The following is a 24,965-nucleotide window of genomic DNA, read 5'->3' as shown; positions in this document are numbered from 1 at the left end:
ACTGCCTCCCAAGCCCTCTGTCAGTGAGTAAATTTAAAACGACAAAGGGGGCTCCTCATTTGCTTTTTCCAGACGTGCTGGAGCCCCCAGCCCCGCCCTCCATCTTGTCTGCGATTTCTGATGTGTCTAGCTTCTCAGAGCCATCCCCTTTCTCTGACCTCTCCTTCTCAGACCTCTCCTCCCCTTCGGCCAGCTCAGACCTCTCTGACCTGGCGTCCGCGTCGCCCTCCGACTTCTCCTTCCTCTCCGAGTGGTCAGGGTCCATGGACGAGGTCCCAGGCTTGTCCCACTTGGCCATGTCGTCATACTCGGATATACAGGAGGAGATGTTTGAAGTCCAGGCCTTCATGTCTTCCTACAGACACCAGCAGAAGAAAGGGAACTTAGAGAGTCTCTTTTTTCATGTTCAAACTGATTTCAGGTGCTAGTTATGTTCTTGAAAGAAGGAACGCTTTCAATTCAGAGAAAACAGGGAGTGAATTGACTCGACAGAGCACTGGACCTCTCATTTACTACATTAGTCATTTGTGGTTTTAGGCTTCACTTTTCGAGACCACACACACACACACACACACACACATATTCACTCAATCACTCACTCACTCACTCACTCACTCAGACTCTGTTATCATCACTGATGAGAGATGGAAAATTATCCTGCTCCACAATAAGTAAAAGTACAGATGGCTGGTAACAGATTATATATGTGATATTATTGGATTGTCAAAATGTCTACATCGGCATGAATACATCATTCCATGACTATAACTCATCAAGGTGGAACTTGGGTTAAGGTAGATTTTTTCTACATCCAAAAGATTCACACGATAAATCAAAGATGGTCATCAAGATGATATTTGACAGTGATTCCATTACAACATTCAGAATAATGCAAACCAACTGATCAGAGAGGGAGAGAGAGAGAGAGAGAGCACTTCTGCACCTCCTCCAGGATGTTTACGGCCACATAACAAAACCTGCAGCATCATGACAGGATTCGCAGTTTCCAGTGAAAGAGAGCGAGCACTCCTATTGGCTGTGCCTCTACACCTGTCTGTGCACAGGTGCTATCAACAATCTCAATGCTGCAAAGAAACCTACAAAATGAGGCTTAAAGTTGGAGAGATTGCCTTGGGTCATTGCCGAGGCTGAAACGCTACTACTATTTGTACGAATAGATTGAAAAATATGTGAGTTTGGAAAATTACTTCATTTATTCCTATGGAAAAGAATCTGCGATAAAAGGAACATAAAATGTAAGAAAATGCACTTAGCTGGTTTACGCTATATAATCATTACTTGACCTCTTTTTTTTAATAAGAGGAGATTAATATGGATTAATAAGTGTTTGATGCACTGGTGAGTATTTCAGCACGGCCACACAACTACACACGCATCGGAAATATAAAAGTTCTTACCTCATCTTTCGCATGGAATACAAAGAAGTTTCCATCGTTTATTCTGTGGCAAGAAAAATAAGAGATACGTTAAGATTCTCATACACAATCTTTTATGACCACATGTTTCATCAGTATTCAGACACAATATCACAATTGGTACATCCCTATTTAAACCACAGGAGTATAAAATAGTTCTTACTGGAGAATAAAAACATTTTTCTTCTTCTTGTATCCCAGTGAAGGATCAAATGAGCAGTCACGGAGTTCAACGGATGGCTCTTCGTTGTACGTCGTCTTGTGGTTCCTGGCGTCCTTGTAGAAGGTCAGCGTTCCCTCTTTCAGCACACAGTATACATTGACCCACGACTTACTGTAATGTAGAGTAAAATGACATACAGTTATCATTTGGATTATACTTTTATACATTTTCATTTCATTTCATCATTACATTAAAGACAGACATATGACGCCATCTTATGTTTGGCTGTTTTAGGGGAAGGTTTTGTGTCATATGATGATTTATCGATTTATTATTATTATTATTATTGTTATTATTGTTATTAGTAGTAGTAGTAGTACAAATTCTCATTTCAGATGACATAAAGGGAAAAAGGAGAAAACAGTCACTATGAAGGTGCACAAGCACAATTCCATTTATTGAAATTCACTTGGCTGAAACAATTGCGCGATTCATCGTCAACTATTTTGATAACAGATCAGATCAGATCAGTTTGAGTGTTTTTTTAAAGAATCAAAACAAGTTTTCTGATTTTCCAGCTTCTTAAATGGGAATACTTTCTGGCTTCTTTGCTCAATATAACAAAGCAATGATTAAAAACTGAATCATTTTGGTTTGCGGACACATTTTTGGAGACTTTTGAGAACATAATCATCAAACATTTTCGATTAATTGAGAAAATAAATCAACAGATTAATTGATTATAAAAAACATTTGTTAGTTGAAGCCCTAAACTCACTGTTGTTCAGACATGCCCTGTCAGTTTCAAATCTGTTGCATGTCAACTGCTTATTTAACAATGTATATGCACTACTGCAATTGCATTACATTAAACAATGGAAAAATTGAAGATTCACGACTCAACTTGATTTCATGAAGTGGAAGAAAAAACTCGAGTTGCTATAATGCAATCTGTCTCTAGTGCAAACATCTGCAGAGAACAAACTGCCACCGTGTGTGGTTTTGCGAGTTTCCCCATTTACTTTGGGAACTCCGTATGGATGAGAACTGCTTTCAGTGCTACCGTCACATGACATGGAGCTAATTTGATGACGTGCTAGCTCGTACCGAGGCCAGGCCAGGATTTCCCAGCTATGGAGCATCTACTCATCATGTGAAAGTATCACTGGAAGCAGTTCTCATCCATACAGAGCCCCCGAAGTAAATGGTGAAACACCACGCATGACAGGGGTTTCTTCTCTGCAGACGAGTGCAACAATGCCTCTGATATTAGTCATGGTTGATAGTGAAAAGAAATCTGTCTTCTCTTATGGCCAAAACACTGACTTCCGGAATATACAAAAACACACTGAAGTGATAGACGCGAATGGCGCCAAGGCGAAACATTCAGTGGTATCATTTGTCAGTGATGGCTGTACCTGTTGGGGCTCTTCTGTTGACCATCTAGGTCAGCACTGGTGGCCTTTTTGCGGTAGAGGAATCCTTCATTATGGGCAGTGAGGGAAGGCGGCTGGGGAGTCGTTGGGGCTCCAGTTGCTGGGGCTGAGCGAGAGCGCCGTGTCTCCTCAGGCTCTTTTGGACGGGGCCTCCTTCTCGGTTTTGGACGGTCTCGGGCACGGGGCCGTCCGTCGAAACGAGTCACAGGTGCCGAGAGGCTGCTGGGAGGGCGATAAGGCTCTCCTCGTGCCTGAAATAGCAGAGGAAAATATAAATAAATATAAATTTGATGCAATGACACAAAGGAAATGCGTTGCATCGAAAACACGGTGTACTGCTAACTCACCTGTGCTGCCTCTCTCTCCTGGACTTGTTCTACAATCTCTGCCATGGTAGATCTCTTCTCCCTGCAATGACAACACAGATGAGTCACCAAAGCAGGACACACATCATCATGTGACCATAAAAATCAGCTCTGATGAGGCGTTACTTGTAAAGCCAAAGTTTTCACATTGTTTGAATTTCACAGTCTACAGCAAGACTCATTCACATACCCTGAGCGTTTGTCAGAGCCCTCTTTAACGGAGCCCTCTAAGTCACTCGAGTCCTGTCTCTGTAGCTTCTGTTTGCCGCTTCCTGTTTGCGCCTCCTGTTCACTGGACGACTGCCTCTCCAGGCGTCTCCGGTAACGCTCCTGACGCACAATCATTGGCAGCTCGTTCAGCCTGGCCTGGATCTCCTGCTCACTGGAGGTCTGTCTACCCAGCTTGTACTCCCTCTCTCGCCTCAGATGGTCCATCTGAGGGTCAGAGCGGCTGCCGCGGGGATCCCTTTGGAGTCTACCGTGAAGGAGCTCCAGCCCAGACTCTGGCCCCATCATGTCTGCCATTGGGATGTCACCATACTGTTCCCGTTGCACTCTGCTGGCTTCAAGGAGAGGATTTACGGCCTTGTGGATGTGGTTGATCCTGGGCTGCATGAAGTCAGCTTTTAGGTGCTGCCATGCATATGCCATTTTAGGGTCCATGATGCCACCACTCTGAGCTAAGAAACCAGAACTACCCAGACTTCCACTGCTGTAATTATTTTGTGCTAGAAAGCCTGAGCTACCTAATCCCCCAGTGCTCTGATAATTCTGTGCTAGGTATCCAGAACTCCCCATGTTAGGCTGCTGTGCCAAATACCCAGAACTCCCCATATTAGGCTGTGGTGCCAGATACCCAGAACTCCCCGCATTAGGCTGTTGTGCCAGATACCCAGAACTCCCCGTATTAGGCTGTTGTGCCAAATACGCAGAACTCCCCGTATTAGGCTGTTGTGCCAAGTAACCAGAACTCCCCATATTAGGCTGTTGTGCCAAATACCCGGAACTCCCCATGTTGGACTGCTGTGCCAAATACCCAGAGCTCCCCATGTTAGACTGTTGTGCCAAATACCCAGAACTCCCCATGTTACACTGCTGTGCCAAATACCCAGAACTCCCAATATTAGGCTGTTGTGCCAAATATCCCGAACTGCCCATATTCTGTTGAGGGAGAAAGCTAGGATTTCCCAAACCTCCACTGCTTGTCTGTTGCGCTATGTTACCCGAACTTCCTAATCTGCCACTACTTAGATGGTTTTGCATATTCCCCACACACCCAGAAGTTAGTCCAAAGTACCCAGAACTTTCTGCACTACCAACAGTTTGATGGTTTATCCCAAGGTAAGTCGAAGTATCTGCTCCACCACTCTGAGAGGTCAACGCTGAGTAACCAGAGTCACTTCCACCTCCAGCCGCCTGGTGGTTCATCCCAAGGTATGAGGAGCTCATTAACTTCCCACTGTTTTGCTGTTCCAGTCCGTGGTAGCCCGATCCATTTATAACTGGATTGTAGCTGGCAAGGGCTGAGGACAATCTCTGGGAAGCAGGGGTGGCACCCAGATCCAGACAGGTCTGTGATGGTTTGTTTTCTATATGCCCCTTTATTGTCTGCCTCAGGAAAGGTGAGGTAGCACTGGTTGAGGCAACGTTTGGAGTCAAACAAGATAATGGGAACATCCTTCGACTGGAGAGTGGGGTTGTCTTCTTCTCCTCCTCTTTTTTCTTCTCAGCCTGAAAAGAAAAATTTCAGGTAAATTGTAGCACTACATAAACCACATGCAGAAAACTTAATTAAACAGATATAAACCCAAAACAATGAATGCATCATGCCTACGCCACGCAAACACAACAAAACAAGGTCACTTTTTTTGTTTTACTATAGCAGCATTAAATTCTGACTCCACTGAACTGATTAAACATTTATCTGCAGTCAAGCTTACTGCGGAAAGCTGACGGAGGGAGCTGAAACGTTCTTTCCAGGTTACGGCAGCCTTGCGGAAGGCCTCGTGGCGAAGGATGAGCTGCTCTGCCTCGTCTGTTTGGGCCTGGGCCCCCCCTCCTTCTGGCTCCTTGGAGGTGATCAGTGGCTCCTTGGCTTTCAGCCAGGCCTCTGCCTTGACTGTCTCCTGGGCAAACTGGAACTGTTCCTGCTCTGGAAGCAACGGCAGACCAACAGTGGCACGGTTACCTATACACCACATTTCAATATCACAGTAGAGCTCTGTCATTTACATGCTTGTATTTGCAGTGTGGTAACAAATCATTTGAATTGATTTGATGTTAAACATCCAGTTTTGTTTTATGCTGCTCCTCCTCTGATAAAGGCATGTACTCACTGCGTTGCAACCTTTCCTGGTGTTTGTCCCATTTTTCGACCAGATCCTTCTGCTTAGACAGAAGGCTGTCCAGCTTCTCTTTAATCTGTGTTGACAGACACATTACAGTCACGGTGTCAACATACTGCATGGGTTTTGTGGTATTTGTATTAACATAACATACAAATGACTGTCTTGCATAATACATTTCCCTCACCTCTTCGGATGCAGGGTTTCCTGCAGCTATCAGGATCTTGCCCAGATCTGCACATTGCTGTATGGTCTTGTTGCGGCCATCTATTTTGGCTTTCATCTCTTGGTGTTGCCTCATCATCACCTCCAGAGCTGTCAAATCCCTGAGGAAAGAGGGTTTAGATAATACACATTATATTAAGTGACACATACTTTTAGGGAACTCTTGCACCTGCACAGTGTAAAATGTTTACGTAATGCGCTACGGTTAAGGAGAGATTTGAGCCACTAGCGCATATCGCGCAGTTTTGATCCGACGATAATCATTTGAGTGTTTCACTAAGATGTGGAGCACTCACTGACTTCAGCTTTATTATTGTTTTCTTTTTGCTGATGGCGTTTTTTTTCTCTGACATTTCAAAGACTCAACAAAGACACGATAAAAGTTAGTAAGTAAATTAAGTTGCAGCCCTGCTTCAACTAGCAATTTTGTCTGTTTCAATGAATTGTGCTGCATGTATGCATATTTGTTGATATATCATATAACATCTGCAACAACAAGGTGTTACAAATGACAAATAATGAACATTTGGGGCTCTTCGCTACATCCTGTGAAATTTTCATAAACAGATGATGTTTGACATTAGGTCAAAGAAGTACAGCGGCTTCCTTTGACACCACATGGTAATGAACTTCTGTCTACTGGGACTGCAGTTGAACATCACCGCTCAGAGGAACACTAAAGGACATAATGAAATGACTTAAACATCACACGTTGTACATTTCAACACAGCCAAACAAGACCATGGCAGGATCAGGTCTTACCTTGGCTCATCCCAGCCTATCTGGCCCATGATGCCTTCCATCCACATCAGGTTTTCACGCACCACCGAGAAGAACTGCACCTTGTCGGTCACTGAAGTAACCTGGATGCGACTAGACTCGCAGGAGCTCAGCAGCGCTTTCCACGCCTCCATCACCTCCTGCTCTTTGACCATGATGGCCTCGGCCTTCTCGCCAGCGTAGATGGTCCTCAGCTGGGCAGCGTTCTCCTGCAGCTGCCTCACCTGCACCAGAACAGAACAAAGACAGTTCATTCACTCACTCATCTTCTACAGCTTTATCCTCCACATGAGGATCACGAGAGGCACTGGTGCCAATCTCAGCTGACATAGGGTGAAAGGCGGAGTACACCCTGGACAGGTCACCAACCATCCATTCTCACATTCACACCTACACAATAGAGAGACCCCACAAAGTAAATCCATGTCAGTACATCCAGTTTGGAAGTTGAATTCATGAGAATCAAAATGAACAAAAACAAAATAAGCAATTTCAAGAAACAAAAGTGTCCATGTGAACATACTGGAGTTATACTTTCTAACCTAAGGGTTAGGGTCACTTATATGGTGTTAAAAAAAAGAGAGAGAAAAATGACATTGTATGACTCATGGGTTCAAAAATAATCATATCACTTGCCTGTGCAACGAGCAGTTGAAGGGCATGCTCAAAGGAGTGCATGAGTCTCTGCAGGGTGGCTGGATTGGTGATGTTGGCCTGGCACGCTCTCACCTCTGGCAGCTGCTTCATCTTCCCTGCGATCTGAGCCAAGACCTGCAACACAGGACTGTGCCGTCATCATGACCGCTTTAAAAATAGAAGGTGCATGTGTCACAGCCAGTCTACCTTTGATGTGACGAAGAGCACAGCACACCTGAGTCAGAGACTGATACTTGTTTTGACTGTACCTCTTTGCAGTCGGTGAAGAACCTGTGCAGCTGGTGTGACGCCGCCAGCATCTGCCTGCGAGTCTCCATCAGCTCCAGGAGGTCAGCCCACGACTCATTCAGGCCGTCCTTCCACTCGGCGATGGTGGCCGCGTCGGTGTGGCCGCAGTCGATCATCTCGTTCACCATTTTGTTCACCTGCTCCATGCGCTGCTGGCCAACGTTGTTGGTCTCTGAGGCAAACTTTGTGAACCTCTCTTGAAGCACCTGAAACACATGAACTTCACAACACTACAGGGACCGGCCACACAACTGTGAACTAATGCACTCTTATACCGCAATTAAACAACCTAATTAAACTTATAATAATAAATTTTTTCAGGCAATGGAACTTTCCATTTTGCTTGGAATAGACGGGACCGTCTGTGGTCCAGCTTAAGATCCGAATATCACCCAGAGTAGATCGTCATTGAGCATATTCACTTGGCTCTGTGTTAATTATGCTTTGATTAAAACTATTATTGTCATTTTTAACATTAACATGCCAATTATCACATGGCCAGTGAAATAATTACTGCTAATCTTTTTCTTATCATGAAGCTGAAAAACCAACCAAGTGTACTTGTATGTAGTATTTACACATAATCAACATCTAACATATGGCTGATCATTTTATCAGTGGAAGCCTTGCATTAAGTGGCTGAAATGACTTTTTCTGATGTCTCCACTGGCAGCCATGTTTTTACTGGACATGTGCCTGTCTGTCCTTGTCCCTGACACTGACTATTTGTAAGTGCAGTTACAGGATATCTCATAAAACCACACTCGATGGACTGACCGTGACATCCTCAAGGTCCTGACCCAGCTCGGTGGAACTGGCCACGGTCTCGCGATCCGTGATCCACTTCTCCAACTCCTCCACCTCCTTGTTGAGCTGATAGAGCCAGTACTGCTGCTCCAGCTTGGTCTTCCTGTGCTCCACCATGTCCTTGAGGGACACATACAGCCGGTCTATGTGGGACTGCTGCTTGGTGAGCTGCTCACTGTTGAGGAAAATGTGACAGCAAACGCAGGAATCATTTCGTCTGTGAAGGTTCTTAGTCATTCAGGTCACTGCATCTTGAGGATTGCAGATACAGGGAACTGGACTTGCTCAGGGTTTCTTGAAGACATTTCATTTCTCTTCCAAGAGGCGTCTTTTATTTTTATCTTCAGGAAAACTCAAGCAAGTCCTCTATTGGATAAAAAGGGGTAATAATCAAACATTTCACAGGTTTTGTGTGAGTTTGGGTTGATGCCACACCTTTCTGGGTGACCCATTTCCAGCAGGTGCTGGCATTGCTGGGATAACATGCCAACTGTCTCGGCGTACGTTTCCACCGTTTGCTCCAGAGCCACGTGGGCCTTCAGCAGCTGCAGAGTGCTCGACTCATCCTGAAAAATATGACAATGATGTTGCAACGTCGGTGTTGACGACACCGAAATATTGGCATGCATTACACAGGACTGTCCATACCGTGCCTTTTTCTTCACTGGCAAGTTGGAGCTTCTGACCCGACAGCCAGGTTTCCACTTTAGCTGCCTCACTGTAGTACTGCTGAGCCTGTAGCGTAGCATCCAGCATCACAGACCTCCGTTCTGTCTCCAGCTGCAAAACCTCCCACAGCTGGCGCACGTGTCCCGCCCCTTCACGCACAAACTCCACCTCGGGAGTCCTCAGGGAAGCGATAATACCCGCCCGGTCCAGAACCTCTTCAACGCGAGCCCGCCGCCCTGTCAGCTCCCTCTGGAGGGTCTGAAGGACCAATCAGAGGTCAGTACCCAGACTTACAGATGAGGTCCCATTCCAGGTGACATTTTTGGACACTTACCTGGTTCTTTTTTACATGCTGCTGTACACCCTGGAGGTTATTCCCATAGTCCTTACAGTAAGCCAAGGGAAGCCTTTCCTGAATCCACAGCTATAAAGAAACAAAAGTCAGGTCAGAGCTTTGTCAAAAGGTGTGAGCGTGAATGTATTCTGATTTCTGAAATACATGGACCACAATACCATTAAGCAGTTTACACAAGAAAATTCAACATGCTGGAATCATTAATAAGCACAAAAAAAAACCATTTACAACACACAATATTATATAAAATGCTTAATTGGCTTCATATACTGTGATACTTTATATATGTACACCTTTAAACATGCACATGGACCAATTTTAGCTTAAAATAGTAACAGTGTATCTGTTTCATGGCTTATGATGAGCTGAACTGATACATACTGTATGTTAAAATAAAATAATGACCAAATATTTGTATTTGCATGCACATCGAAACCAACTACTTACAATGTCTCATCGACTTTATAACGTTACAAATCAACATTCATTTTACAACCACAGCTGTATGAATGAGGGTTGTATGTATGTAGGCCTTGTTCCACTCACTATCTCATCTTCCAGGTCCTGAGCGACTTGGTGCATTTCTTTGGAAGCCAACAGGATGCGGCGTCTCTCCTTCAGGGGCTCAATGAGTCGGACGATGCGCGTCTCGACCATGCCCGACTGCTCGCTGCTTTCCTTCTCACCTGCCATCAGGCCCCGCTGAGGAAGGCAGACCCCCTGCAAGCTGCCCAGCTCTCCCACATCCTTGTAAAAGTCCCCTATCTGAGACTCCATAGCCTGCACGGAGAGGGAAGACGAAGGTCATGTTACAGGCATGGACAAACACGGCACATCAGCTTTTTCCTATCAGAACATTTCAGGGTTATGTAATGGGAGGCCTCACTTGAAGGGGAAAAAAAAAAAAAAAGCATATGTTGCATTTTTTTTAATGCCACTGAACCACGTGTTTAAGAACATACATCGGTGGCCTTTGTGGAACATTATATACACTACAATGAGCTGAACTATACTATCGTGTGTCAAAAACCCTGATTACAGTCTTCCAGTTATACAAACATTTGTCATGTCAGCATTAAATACCAAAAGATTTAAGTCCAAAATGCAGATTTTCAAATTCTATTTTACAAAAGTGCTGCACTCTAACCCAAGAGTTTAATGCTACTTCATAAGCTACTCTGTACTTTTACTCGAGTGTACATTTATTTACTGTGCAACTATTTCACAGGTACATTCCTTTGAGATAAAGACTCTTCATGGAAATAATATGAATAAATGATGAGGCCATAAACCAACTACATAGCAGTACAGTTAATACAACTATCCACACTCTCACATTAATAACATTTTACAAAATTCGGCATGTATGTGACAGGAATAATAACGTTTTTGTGACGTGGCAGAGTATGATGTACAAAGATAGTCAGTGCTGACTGTGCAGTGCACTCCCTGCACCGAGAACCAGCCTGAGATTTGGAGGCACGTTATAACTGAAACCACTTACCAAGGCGTAGGCTATCTTAAGAATATATTCACCACTTTATCTTGTTGTTAAACATCTTTTTTCTATTAGAAACTGTTTGTAAAGCACATTCCCTAACCAAAGTCTCTTGACAAAATTAGGATTTCTAGCTTGTGGGGACACAAGAGATGCCAGTCAACTGCTGTCTCGTTTGATTAGTGCGTGTCACTAAGGTCAATACGAATTAAGGATTTTAAACACTGACGTCACAAAATAACACATTTGAACTTATTAATGGAAAGAGCACAGAATCAACAACTCCTGTGTGCTATAATGTAAAATGGCTGATTTTCTCTATGGACATTGGTATGAGGAGTGGGCACTTGGTCAGTTTCTAGTAATATGTGATTGTTTCCCTGCAAAATAAGGTGATAAATACTTAAGCTGGTGCACATTTTATGAGGCAAACCTTTAGTTAAGTGGCTAAAATATATATTTTTCCATTGTGTCTATCACCTAAATTATCAGTATAATGCAACACTAATAACATTCCAGTGATATAGTGAAGACGTGATGCAGAATGGAGCCATTTTGCAGAGCGAGGACCACCACTCCTGAGGCCCAGTGAACAATATAATAGCCGCTAAAAACCATAGAGGTCACACTGAGTGATGAACACTTGTGAGCTCCCAAAAAGATTTTTGAAAGGCATTTAATAATTGTTTTAAGGTTCAAATGTGCTCATAAAATATGCAGGTTTTGTATGAACTCCAGGGGCTGCGCTGAAAGACAAGACTGCATCAGAAATTTAACTGGAACAATTCATTAATAAGTGGTCAGGGCAGCGTTCCGCCCCCTTGTCCCCAGTTTGTCATCCAACTGAACTCTTTACTCCCCTGCACTCCCTCTTTTATTTCTTTCTTTTCATTTTAAATTAAGGCAAAAGGACAAATATATACTTTAAAAACATATAAATGTACGCAATGGCATTCGATATCTCCCCGGTGTGTAGGAGCTGAGCAATGTTTAGTTTTATGAAGCAACAGTTTACGGTGAGCTGTAGAATAAAAGATGTGGGCACTTGAATGCAAACATGCAGTTGAAGAGGGCAGAATGTGACACACTGCTCGATAAAGCAGAGGATAATCAGAGGTCAGACACTGAACGATAGTATTTTTTTTTTTTTTTTTTACACTGCGGCGCTTTGAGACTTGCCTGGAATTTCTGGAGCTGCTCATTGAAGGTGGGCAGATGATGAGCCTGCTCCAGCTGAGGCGGCTGCCGCTCCAGGTGGGAGAGCTGGTGGTCGAGGTCAGAGTAGCTCTTCACTGCCGGCTCGGGCTTGTTGTTTTCAAAGAGCTGGCGGGCCTTGGCCTTGGTGGTGCTCTCCAGGTCGGACCAGCACTCTCGGATCTCCACGAGCTTCTGCTGAACCACGGAGCGCAGCTCTGGCTTCTCCTGGATCAGCTCCTGACCCTCCTGAAGATAAGAGAATAAAAAAAAAAAATGTCACCATAATCTGACTGCTGAATAAACAACACAGATTCATACGTTAAACATATCCAATTTAAAACCTACACTCTGTGTTGCGCTGTCATTTCCAGGCTGAGTGATTTATTTTGCTTCTCCTTTCTTAAATGTCAGCTCTTTCTTCGAGGGACGATTCTTATATGCTGGGATCATTATTGCCTCATTTGAAATCTGTGCACTGCACAACTTTATTACAGAATCGTCAACCATTTTAGATGTTAAGATTTGGTTTGTAAGACAAGAAAAAAAAAAGAGAAAGGATTCAAACTGCAAACAAAGAATTACACACATGTTCATGAAGCACAAATTTGGCTTGCAACCAGAAGGTTGCCAGTTTGAATCTTAGGGCAGGTCAAGGGCTGAGGTGCCCATGAGGGTGCAGACGTGCTTATTCCAGTGCACTATCACTGATTTGTGCAAATATAAGGAATTCTAATTAATCTTAAATAGGAGTCGCTATGACAAATGCATAGACGCAAGACTTTAAGTTACACAAATCAATACCATATAATAGTACGGATCTAAAACGCTGCATACCAGCAGTGAATATAATGCAACATTTCATCTCTTAAACGATATAAATCTATTTTTGCATTCACAACGGTGATCAAAAGGAACTTGCCATTCACAGAGCTTTATTGTCTCCACACTACATCATCTGGTTCTAAACCCTGAACTGAATTCAAACACTCTGTGTTTATTCCGATGTTTCACATCTGCAGTGTGAAAGGAATACTACACGGGACTTAAAAAAGAAAAGTGAGTGGCTAAATCCGGTGCTGTCCCCAGAATAGCTCAGGACAACACAGCTCCATGCCAAAGGCCCGGAGCCTCCCGCTTGCAGAGAGGCAGGTGTGTGGAGTGAAGTTTAGCTCCGGGCTGACCCAAAAAACACGCATGATGACTCGAAAACGGCACCGCTCCGTCCTGTGCATGTGCTCCTCAATGTTAGCCTCTGTCCACGACGCAGAGAGATCAAAGCTTGCGGCATTTTGTGTCAATGAAGATCTCCCCTAAATGGGATTAACACCAGTCTCCTCCCATCAACGGCAGAGAGAGAAAGAGAGAGATAGACAGAGAGAGGAGGTGTTTCCCCCTTTTATTTCACTTAACCTTTATTAAAAAAACTCAGAAATCAATCCACAGATAGCTAAGACTCCAATGATGTGGGTTAAACAAACGGACATCGAGCGAACATTGAGGCGAACGGATGATAAACAGTCTTATAAAAACATCGGACGTCTAAAACAGCAGCAGGTCATTAGAGTAAAAGCCTGAAATTACCAAGTGATGCAAAGGAATGAAGTTTTCGATCATGCTGCAGGAGATTCAGAGACACTGCTGCACAAACACTGAAACTGAAGGATGATGATTATGAGAAGATTTGGGATTATTTTTTTGCATCAGGATTAAAAAAGAAAAAGAAAAAAAAAAAAGGCCTTAAAGCCCCTTTTAATGTTGCAGTGTGGTCTTATTTAAACATGCATTTTCTTTTTTTAACATTCTCCTGACATGTACTGTGAGATCATTTACTCAGCTTGTGTTTTATTATTATTATTATTATTATAATAATATAATAATATTACTAATAATAACAATAAGCGTGTAGATGATGGATTTTTATTGTCTAAATCCCGCTTCTTCCCCTCATCTTTCACACAGCGCTGGACCCACAGTATATCCGATGGCTTTCATAATGCAGTGCTGCATTCCTCCTCTTGGCACAGGCTCACTGCTTAACTGCTGCTAGTGCTCACTCTCACATCCCTCTTTCTCACTCCTATCTTTCCTCAGCCTCGCTCTCCGTCTCATAATGCAGAGCCAGCAGAAAACAGGTCTCTCTCTACCTCCCTCTCTCTCTCCTTTACTGACTCAGAGTGGAGCAAAGGGAGAAGGAATCAGAGAGGGGGGTGGAGAGAGGAGAGGAGAGGAGAGGAGAGGAGAAAGGCAGAGTAGGGGGAGAAAAAAAAGAGAAAGAATCAAAGGTTTGTAGAGCAGGGACGAGGCTGCAGGTGTGCAGTGCTGGGCTACAGCCTGGACACAGTTGGATCCAAAGGGCATCTGTGACGTGAATTTTCCGGGCAACTCATTGCCGCCATGGTGTGATATTTTAATGTCCACCACGTAGGATCCGCGCTCTTGTGGCAGCATTGTTGTGCCGAAAAAATCTGCAGGAGCTGCCTGCCTGCCTGCCGCTGCTGATACAGCAGCATAGTGAGTCAGTGGGTGGTGGCGGCGGTGTGACAAAGAAAAAATCACATATTTACACTTACCGCACACACGAAAGTAACATCTGTGAGACCGATGCGTAAAAATAGGGAAAACACACCCCATCGCCGAGTGGACTTCAACTGCAGCCTGCCACGCAATGCAACACTGAGATGAGCATCTGTCATAAACAGCTCAGCTCATACAGTATCTGCTTTGACAATGAGGCATGAATGGCATGACATGGCATGAAAAGTATTCAAGCATCTGTTTTGATGTCATTTGTTCTTTTAAAAATGTGGAGCAAAGTCCTGAAAACAGCTGACTGGATTCATTTACTAATTTTACATAATGGGGCCGTACTAGATCCGGGCCACTGTATGGACAAAATTATTCAGATTTAGATTGAGAAGAGTTAATAAGGAGAAACAAGTAAAAACTAGGGCTGCAAGCAGCACTGAATGGCTCCTTGCACCCCACCCAGCAAGAGAGGGCACCAACAATTTGATAGGTGAGAGTATTGTAAACGTAGGTCACACCCTGAAAGCCTAAATGAAATGTTGTTTTTTACTGAAGGTTTACTTCCCGTTGCCAGTCGGTGGCGCAGTGACTGGTGGCGTTGCGAGTTATGATCACGGATAGGTTGGCCCTAAGAAAGGCGATGAACAAGAATAGAGATGAGGTGGAAGCGGGCTGCATGCTATTCCTCCTTCTTCTTCTTCTTCTTCTACTACTAGTAAATTCAGGCAGGCTGTTGCAAACACACTTCTGACCACTACCATGGTTGCTGCGGTAACCTGCGTACAGATCAAAGGACGTCTATCTGGGCGGAAGCCTGCAGTGCAGGTGGTGTGAAGACCCAACCGTCTTCTACCGCTTTATCCTCCACATGAGGGTCGTGGAAGGGTGCTGTGCCAATCTCAGCTGACATGGGGAGATAGGCGGGGTCACACCCTGGACATTTCGCCAGTCCATCACAGGGCCACATAGAGACAAACAATCTTTTACTCTCACAATCTTGGTCAATTACGAGTGTCCCATTTACCTTATCCCCAAATCTGCACGCTTTTGGACTGTGGGAGGAAACCGGAGAACCCGGAGAACTGGGAGAAAACCCATGCACACGCGAGGAGAACATGCACACTCCATGCAGAAAAGCCTTTGTTCTGACTGGGTCGCAAACCCAGGTCTTCTTGCTGCAAAAGCAAGAGTAGCTGACCACTACAACAACCGTGTGGCCCCTAGTGTGAAGACAAAATGTGAACCAAAAATCTATAACCAATAAAAAAGGATCGCAATTTTCACTCCTAATCTGCACATCCGGTTTGGTGAGCATGAAAAGGCCCTCACAAGTGCAATCAAAGAGTAAGTGAAAGCAAAAGATAACAATGATGATGTGCAGTATAATCAGAGCAGTCATAATAGTGCCCTCACACCATGATTCTACCTTTGTGTATGAAACGTGCTTCATAAATAAAACAGTTTTCCTTGCCTCGACTGCCCAATAAAGTGAGTCAAACAAAGCACATGTCATATAAACTGCTCATACATGGCAGTGTTGTGACTTGGTTGATGATTTAACAGAGAAAGGAGGAACAGTGTGTGAACTGTAAGTGAAAATTCAGGTTTTCTTGCCTTGTCGGGAGCATCAGGACAATATAACATTTAATTAGTAAGTAATAAGTAATAAGTTAGTAAGAAGAAGGTTACCTGCAGCTGCAGCCAGGTACTCTCTTTCTTTTTTAATCCCAAATATAACAAGCAGCAGTGCTGGGGCTACACAGTTCAGCCAGCATAATAACAACGTTGCATATGTACTGTATATTGCTTTTTTTTATTAAAGTACCAGCCTACACGTCTTGAGACTGAGGAAAATTAAACATCAGGTGATTTTTTTTATTTTATTTTATTCATTGGTCTAGTTTGTAAATGATGCAGGTTACGTGGATCACAGATGCACAGCTATTTTTAGTCCAACCAGGACATTGTTTGGCTACTCCAAAATCTATCACGCTTTTTAAAAGACAGACAATTACTGGTATTTTAAACAATATTGTCAAAGTTCAATTACAAAATTATCGATTATGTGTTGTCATACAGGGACGTGCAAATTTGTGGGCAAACGATTGCATTAGTCTACAAAAATGACAGTAGTTCATTAGTCCAAATGACATTATCATGATTTCTTTCAAATCCAATGTAGAGCTTCCCCAGTGTCCCTTTTACCAGGGGTCCCTAGAGTCTCTTGAACTGGCCCTGCCTTCGTGTAGAACATTCAATCACAGATATAAAAGTATGGGGCAAGTGTGACATTGTACCTGTGTTACTCCCTCACTCACTCGTGTTGTGTTTCCATACTTGAACCTGGACAAGTTAAATGTTCAAAGAAATAGATCATGAGTCTTTATTGATCATGTATCAGCATGTTGCCTCTTAATGTATTGGTAGCAAATAAATAAATGACAGGATATAGTGATGTAATAATTTGGAAGACGATTAAATAACTTTTATTGTTTTCTTCTTCACCCATACTTATTCTGACATCGTATTAATCGTATTAATGCATTTTGGATTAAAACGACAGGAACTGTAGAAAAGTCCTTAATAAAATGTGTTTAAGTAAATGATAGAATAGTAAATAAAGACGCGTTTGTCGTGATATTGACTCAACACAAATGTATCTGATGAGGAAAGACTACACACACTAAAGACTGAAAGGTAAATTAGCTGTAAGGAATCAGTCATGTTTGTAAAAATGCTGCTTCATGGCGCTGTCGTTTATTTACTTTACAATGTCAGGGTTGCAGGCAAATAAATATGTAACACGACGTAGATATACAGTATGACATAAGCAACAAGCACGGGGATGGTGAGCGCTTGGGCTGGAAGGGTTTGTTAAATGTTTATCATTCAGATTTTTACAGGAAGGAAGAATTGCATTTTATTTGTACATAGAAATAATAATAATAATTATTATTATTATAATAATAACATCACAAAAAACAACATAGTTTAAACTAATGTCTATTGTTCTGTGTCAAGAAATAAATATTTCACTTATTAACTTACTCACTTCTTCACACTATGTCTAAGGACACCTTAACTCATTTTGAAAAACACCCACTCCACCATCAAATACGTTATCCTACCGCTAAAAATAACCGTGTTACCTCTTCGTCTCGTGAGTAAAACTGCAAAGTTATTTGAGTAAACGACTTCAGCCTTAAAAAGTTTACTGCACCGCACCTGCAGTCTACTATGCTGTTGACGGGTTTGTTAGGGTCACAGTCGGGGTAGAGCTGTCAGGAAGCGTATGCCTCTTTTATCATAGAAGGAAAATACTGTAGGTGTCCCTGATAACGCATGATGACAATGGCGAGGGGAACAGGAAGCCAGTGAGAACACGCAGAACCCTCGCGGTGAAGCAAGCAGCAGAGTGGAATGCAGCCACAGAAGAACAAACATTCTTAGTTTTATCTTAGGCTATTGGGATTTGGTGGATTATGTAACTTTAAAGGTCCAGTCTGGAACATTTTGGAGGATTTATTAGCAGAAATTTACAATGGGTATGTCTGTAAAAGTGTGTAATTGCTTCAAAAATAAGAGTTTGTAGCCACTGAAGGAGAAATGTATATATACTTTGTATTTACATTTAAACACCATCTTAAATTGGACACTCTAAATTGACTATAGGTGTGAGAGTGACAGTGAATGGTTGTTTGTCTCTATGTGTGGCCCTGTGATGGACTGGCGAACTGTCCAGGGTGTGACCCCGCCTATCGCCCTATGTCAGCAGAGATTGGCACAGTACCCCCTGTGACCCTCATGTAGAGGATAAAGCAGCAGAAGATGGATGGATGGATGGATGGATGGATGGATGGATGGATGGATGGAGACGCCATCTTGTGCTGCCAGACGGGTTTTGCATTTTGAAATGAAAGCGTATTGAGCAAGAACAGAAGAGAATCATCTTTCTGGTATGCCAAGGCAAAGATTTGGTAAAGAGACAGGTGAGTGGAGAAGTAATCTCATCATCTGCACCTGATCTTCTTTTACTACAGTCTAATCAATCACACATACAACGTGATAAAGAGAGAGAGAGACGAGCCAGTGCGAACTGACAGAAACATGTTGATCCGGGATCATCGTAAAAAACGCTCGAGGTCCGGCACAGACGTGACAAACTGACGACGAGTGGCGCACGGTCCGGTAGCTTGTCACAGATCTATGTGCGATCCATCTGTGGCTTTTCAAAGCCACACTGAGCTGATGGTGAGTCCTGGCACAAGGTCAGCCGCGAGTCCTCCCACTGTAACAGAGACGCGTCCACAGATCCTCCACAAACACGAGCCGGTCTGGAGCTGTGCGGTTGGCTCCATGTGCTGAGTAAGTACTGCGAGAGAGGAGAGGTGAGGGCCCCGGAGCGGGAACCCTTCCAAAAGGACGCCGAGTTCTCCAATTGTGGCAGGACGCGGAGTCATCTTTTCTCTCAGTCTCTCAGGTAACGACAGATAGAGAGGTGGGGGTAGATTAAGTAATGCCAGCAGAGCTTTGAGGACACATGGTCTCTTGGAAGTGTGTGTGTACAGGGCTACAGACACAGGCATTAGGAAATCATGCCAAACAGCACAGGGGAGACATCCACTGTGGAGCAGCCATCTTCTGCACTCTGTGTCAGTCCTTTCTGCTTATTTCTCCGTATTTGCCATCAAAGTTCGTACAAATGTGCTGATGAATTAGAGGAAAGCAGTGTCCTGTTTCAGTCCATTTCCACTCGTCCTTCTAGGTTGAGTCACAGCAGCTGCATTCTTTTAAATGAAGCAAAATTTTAATATTGAAATTTTCTATTTAAGTGTTACAAAGTGCCCCGGTTGCCATGTGATATATATATACAATGTTGGTATCCATTGTGAAATGTCTGCCCCTTTCTCCAGTCTGTATGACTGCTGCATAATATATAATAATATGAACATAATTATGGTTACATCAGTGTAAAACAATGTATTTTCCAATTTCATAAAGAAAAAATTTATAATTTTAAATACACACCAGGTTGTGTGTATACAGTAAAATATATTATTAAATAGCTATTATATATATAGATGTGTGCACCGATTGTCCCCATGTTTCCCCAACTTCTTTTGAGTGAGCAGGTTTGTTTTGTTTCACCTTTGTTGGCGATAATGATGAACAATACAATACAATATAACTATAACTATATGTTTTTAAAGCAGCAACTTTTGTACCTCTAGCTGTCCTTGTTTGGTCATTCTTGTAAAGATACAGTGGGGGAAAATGACGCTGGTAAGGACTCAGGTACTGTCCCTCAGAACTGGTGTTGTGCCATGATAAGCAGTGTAAAAACAGCTATTCTCTTCATTGCTTTTGATATGAAATAACGGTTTTGACATAAACCCAGCTATCTAAACACAAGAGTGAAAGCAAGGCTTAAAGGGGATCTATATGAAGGTGGTCATTGTCGTGGTTACACTGTACAATTGGTTGTAACGCCACAATGACGAGTTACAGCAAAAAAAGGGATCTTTTCCAGCTTTAAACAGTCTTTAAAGCTTGTACAATACGCCACTTGACCTCTTTCATCCAATTCTCTTGCATTATAACTCCATTTCCTCTTCTTCAAATGCAGTTTTCTGACACTGCACACAAAATAAACTATAATATTTGCATTAATGGTCTTCTAATGTAATTGATGTGGTTGACATGGTTGCCCAATTGTACGTTTTATGCCACTAACTGACCATGTCTTGGCTAAGTCACACTTGGAGAAGAGTTTGTATCACAATGTGAATAAAGTATTACTGTAGTTGATCACTTGCGATGATTTGGGGTGTGTTGAGAAGTGTTTGGATAGTACATCGAAAATCCAACAAGAAAACAGTGTCCAAAACTCGATTAATCGATTATAATTTGTTTACTAAATCAACTTTGATAATCAATTAATGGGTTTGAGTGTTTTTAAGGAATTAAAACAAGTTTCATGATTTTCCAGCTTCTTGAATGTGAATATTTCCTGGTTTCTTTGCTCCTTGAATCTGAATTTTTGTTTCTTGGACAGAACGAGACATTTGAGGACATCATCCTTTCCAGGTTTGAGAAACATCAACATTTTCTGACATTTTTTTATTAATCGGAAAAAATAATCGATCAGGAAAATAATCGTTAGTTGCAGCCCTAGTTGATATAAACACGTTGCGTTTTTCTCAATCAAAATTTGTTCAGCAACAGTGGAAAACTCGGCTTTCAACAAGATGAGCAGCAAATCCTCACATGTAAAAAAATAAATAAATGTGTGTGTTTGGAGTTTTGCTTTAAGATTTAAAAACAACCAAACTTAGAAATGTTGCGTCTGTTTTACACATCATTTACGATCATACAAACTGACTGTACTTGAACCTATAGCACATTCATTCATTCATTCATTCATTTTCTACCACTTTATCCTCCACATGATGATCACAGGAGGCGCTGGAGCCAATCACAGGACAAACACACAGAGATGAACAACACACTCATTGTCCGCCCCTTCACATGAGGGTTGGAGCCATCGGACATAAGGCATAAGGTGGGGTACACCCTGGACTGGTCCACTGCAGGACAAACGTAAACAGCCATTCACTCACATTCACACCTATGGTCAATTGACCCGGAAAAAAATCCCAGATACACACGGAGAGGACATGCAAACGCCACACAGAAAGGCTCATGTTCGAAGTGCAGTGCTGCGGTGAGGCAACAATGCAAGCCACTGCGCCACTGTGTGACAACACAGAGTACACACTGCACATCAATGAACTGGCATTAATGTTGAAGTACCATGTATCGGTTTGACAGTATCAAATATTTCCGTGTTTACGTGAGCTCTGTTGCTGCAGTGCAGCTTATTTGATTATTAACATTCCCATACATACGCTTATGTGCATTTAACGTTGCCGAATAACTTCTCAGGTGTTCACTTCATGAATAAAACACTCTGGAATGTTGCTGTTTAACTGGCAGTAGTGGAACAAGCGTACTCTCGTGCTCTAAGAGCCACAGACATCACACTGTGGAGAACAGAACGAGACATTCAGTCACGAAACCTGTGAATAAAAAAAAAAAAAGGAAAAGAAAGAACTGACACTGGTTAAGAAGAAGTAAATAAAACACCGTCTCCTAAAAGCAAAAAAACCTATCTGCACACACTGATTGGTATGCAACACGGTCCTGGCAGAAGTCATGTTTTGGCTGTTTTGCATCGTGACTGAACTAAATGGAGGTGTCTGCTGGTTCTCCACTGTAGCACCATAAGCCTCGAAATGCATTTCACACATGGATGGCTCCTCCATGAAGGTTTCTTTCTCAGGTGATATACAGCCGTGCTAAATCTATACAGTCTAATGAATTTGTTAATGTATTCAATGAAAATGAATAATTAAAACAATGTCAACAAAACCTCTCAGGACATCAGCAGAGATGTAAATACATTTCGGTGAGGCCAAAGACGAGTGAAACCGATACAGAAATGAAACTATAATGGACCAGGTTGTGTTTTCATTCACCGCTTTTGACTTGACTGATATTAGTATAGAGAGTGAAAACTAATCAAAAGCGGAATTCACCTCGCAGCACAGTAAGTGGCTTCTGTCGGACATTTTCAAATGTTATTATGATGCCTGGAGCCAAATTCAAAAGAGCACTTCCTGGATTAACCACATCAGTTATTTGCATCATTATGAATCATGATCACAAACTAAAGAAAGCAATTCTGTTTAAAAACATAAGCATGTTTCCATTGGGAACTTTGGGTTTTACACGTATAATTTGATTGATTTAAGAACACATTATGATTTATATAAACTGCACTCAATCCAGGCACTACGTGTATCCACTGTATGTTCTCTACATGTGTCATCAACTGCAGCTTGACATGTGCCTAAGCTCAGAATCCCATTTTATCCCGACAGCAACATATTTGTGACTCAAACCATTCAAATGCAACGTGCCATTAGCAGCAATGGAGTTTCATTGACTCATTTACATCTTAAGAGGCCACCTGAGCTTCACAGAGGCAGAGGGCACGGAGAACATTCTGTGTGGATGGGATGTTGCTCTATCGGGGTAGCAAAGCATGCTGGGAATTCAGAGCAAATAAAAAAACCACATGTGACCGAGTGACTTTACATCAGCTGTGTTTTCAATGCACCTTTCAATGGCACGTAAAGGAAAAGACGAGGCATGTTGTAATCTGTGCATGTTGGGCCTTCGTTACTGCATCGGTTCACGTGTCCTCTAGTCTATATGATTCGCTGCCACCTCAGTAACTGAAACAGGGAATTCAGATGACGAGTAAATAGAGCAAAAACACCAAAGGAACCATGGGGACCACAGCACCTTTGTACCTGACAACAACAACAGCCACTACAACAATATAACCTTGAGAGTGTAATTCAGGATGTCCCCGAGCAAAGGGATGAAGTGAAATCTAGGTGATGACATCTTTCCCACTTTCATGTATTCTGTTTCACTGCCACCACACCCAACATCAGCACTGTTTCTCAGTCATGTGATCTCTTTCGCATGGTTCATACCCCCCAAACTCACCTGCTCTGCCCATTTGTGCTCACCCTTCTCCTCCCTCCCTCCCTCCATCATCACTGCCCTGATCCCCCTCCACTCACCTGTTCTATCTTGGCCAGCCATTCCTTATTGCGGGCCAGTTCTGCCATAAAGGCCTGGTGCTTCAGCCACTTCCTGTGTAGCTTCTGAGCCTCATCCCGCGCTGTGTCTCGGGCCATCAGCATCTTCTCTTCCACCCGCTGTCCCAATCACTCAGCTAGGGGAGACAAAAATAGCCACCATCAGGAGCCCAAGGCTTGAGCCAGCCCTTCTTTCCCACAGGACGTCCTGCCTGCCTCCTCTACGCAAGAGCCACCCGCTCTGCTCTGCAGGGGCCTGGGTACCTGTGCTGTCACCACCCTCCCCAACCCCCACCAGACACCCTTTTCTGGAGGAAAAAAAAAAAAAATCAAGATAAGCACCTCAGCAGCAGTGGTAGCAATGGAAGCACTCAAACCCTTCCGCTGGGTCACCCCTGGGTCCTTATGCCCTACTACTTCATGGGTCTTGCAGTCCTGATGCTGCAGTGCCTGCTAGCCAGTCTCACAGAAAAGCAAAGGCAACCAGCAAAAAGAGAGGAAATGCGCCAGTGACAACAGTGGTAAAGAATGACACACATCCAAGATTCCTTGAGGGCTGTGGGTGTCTTTGAAGCTCCAAATGTCAATTACAATCCAGCCATCAGTGGAGGTGTAGATGTAGCATAAACCACAGAGCAATCTTTCAGCCAGAGCAAAAAAAAAAAACCTGACCATCCACCACTCTCCACTCCTGGTCAATCAGTAGTCCTGTCTAACGACGCTTTATACAGGAGGAGGAGGAAGAGTTGGAGTGGGAGGAGCAGGGTGAATGGGATGCAGAGTGCAGAGCAGGCCGGATAACATAAGCTATCCGCTCTTGAAATGCATCATCCCCACTGCTGCAAAGATGCTCACACCAGATGCACAGCAGCCTGTGTGCTGGTGCCAAAATAGCAGATTCTCTTCTCTCCTCAGTTCCCCTTCCTCATGTCCCTGCACAGCTCAGCCGCGGTTGGTGCATGCTGCTGCAGTCCTTGCCGCTCAGCTATGCTCCTGTGTGTGCGTGTGTGTGCGCTTGTGTGAGTGTGTGTGTGTGTGTGTGAGTGTGTGTGCAATCACAATCAGCACTGCAGTGCTAGAGCAAGGAGAGAGAGAGAGAGAGAGGAGGAGAGAGAGAAGGAGGGGAGAAGGGAGGGAGACAGCAAGAGTAGAAGGGGAGAGGGAACGGAGAAAAAGGGGGAGCATCAGAGCAAAAGAAGAAGGGGAGTGCAAGTAAAAAAAAAAAAAAAGATGGTAGGGTGGGGGGTAGAGGAACAGAGAAAGGAAGAGAGAGCCTGCGTCATCCTTCAGTGTCACCAGGGACATTTCTCTGCACTAGAAATGACTGCACTCGGAGCGGGAGCAGGATTTGGGAAGGGGGGGGGTTGTCGTTTTTTTAAAACAGCTGAATGAGAGGGAAGGAAGGATGCATGCACACAGTGGTCCACAGTGCAGCTGACTGAATTACTGTGCACTCACCGTCTTTAAGGCGACCCGCACGTGATTCTCCTGCTGAAAATATGTCTGCATGCAGGGTCTGCGTGTGTTTCGGGGCTAATTCAGC

At 43.4% G+C, this 24,965-nt stretch overlaps 1 protein-coding gene across 4 annotated transcripts; it reads right to left on the bottom strand.

The window, feature by feature from the left end:
- Positions 1–24,965, bottom strand: sptbn4a (spectrin, beta, non-erythrocytic 4a). 4 transcript variants are annotated; one of them, XM_058627946.1, is made up of 20 exons: positions 24,881–24,949; positions 23,405–23,559; positions 12,204–12,467; positions 10,073–10,306; positions 9,506–9,595; positions 9,151–9,429; positions 8,938–9,068; positions 8,473–8,677; positions 7,656–7,901; positions 7,387–7,521; positions 6,733–6,974; positions 5,933–6,071; positions 5,737–5,821; positions 5,341–5,552; positions 3,591–5,131; positions 3,383–3,443; positions 3,018–3,286; positions 1,600–1,770; positions 1,419–1,461; positions 1–355 (listed from the first exon to the last, which is right to left on the bottom strand). In XM_058627946.1, the coding sequence occupies exons 2-20, from the start codon at positions 23,525–23,527 to the stop codon at positions 56–58; spliced, it is 4,770 nt and encodes a 1,589-aa protein (XP_058483929.1). In that variant the 5' UTR covers positions 23,528–23,559; positions 24,881–24,949; the 3' UTR covers positions 1–55. The 4 variants fall into 4 exon arrangements, with proteins under 4 accessions (XP_058483929.1, XP_058483930.1, XP_058483928.1 ...); XM_058627947.1 differs by lacking the exon at positions 23,405–23,559 and having other exon boundaries at positions 24,881–24,965; XM_058627945.1 differs by lacking the exon at positions 24,881–24,949 and having other exon boundaries at positions 23,405–24,604.

Source organism: Solea solea, chromosome 4 (assembly GCF_958295425.1).
Source record: "Solea solea chromosome 4, fSolSol10.1, whole genome shotgun sequence".
In the NCBI taxonomy this organism is placed as follows: Eukaryota; Metazoa; Chordata; class Actinopteri; order Pleuronectiformes; family Soleidae; genus Solea; species Solea solea.
This window is presented reverse-complemented; position numbering and strand designations above follow the sequence as displayed.

What these genes read in the sequence shown, in the direction of transcription:
- sptbn4a (XM_058627946.1), bottom strand. Translation starts at nt 23,527, where the DNA reads ATGCTGATGGCCCGAGACACAGCGCGGGATGAGGCTCAGAAGCTACAC. An exon ending in GAAATGGGTCACCCAGAAAG is followed by an intron (nt 8,678 to 8,937) that starts GTGTGGCATCAA and finishes TTTCCTCAACAG; the next exon opens with TGAGCAGCTCACCAAGCAGC. An exon ending in CCAGGAAAGGTTGCAACGCA is followed by an intron (nt 5,553 to 5,736) that starts GTGAGTACATGC and finishes CGTTGCTTCCAG; the next exon opens with AGCAGGAACAGTTCCAGTTT.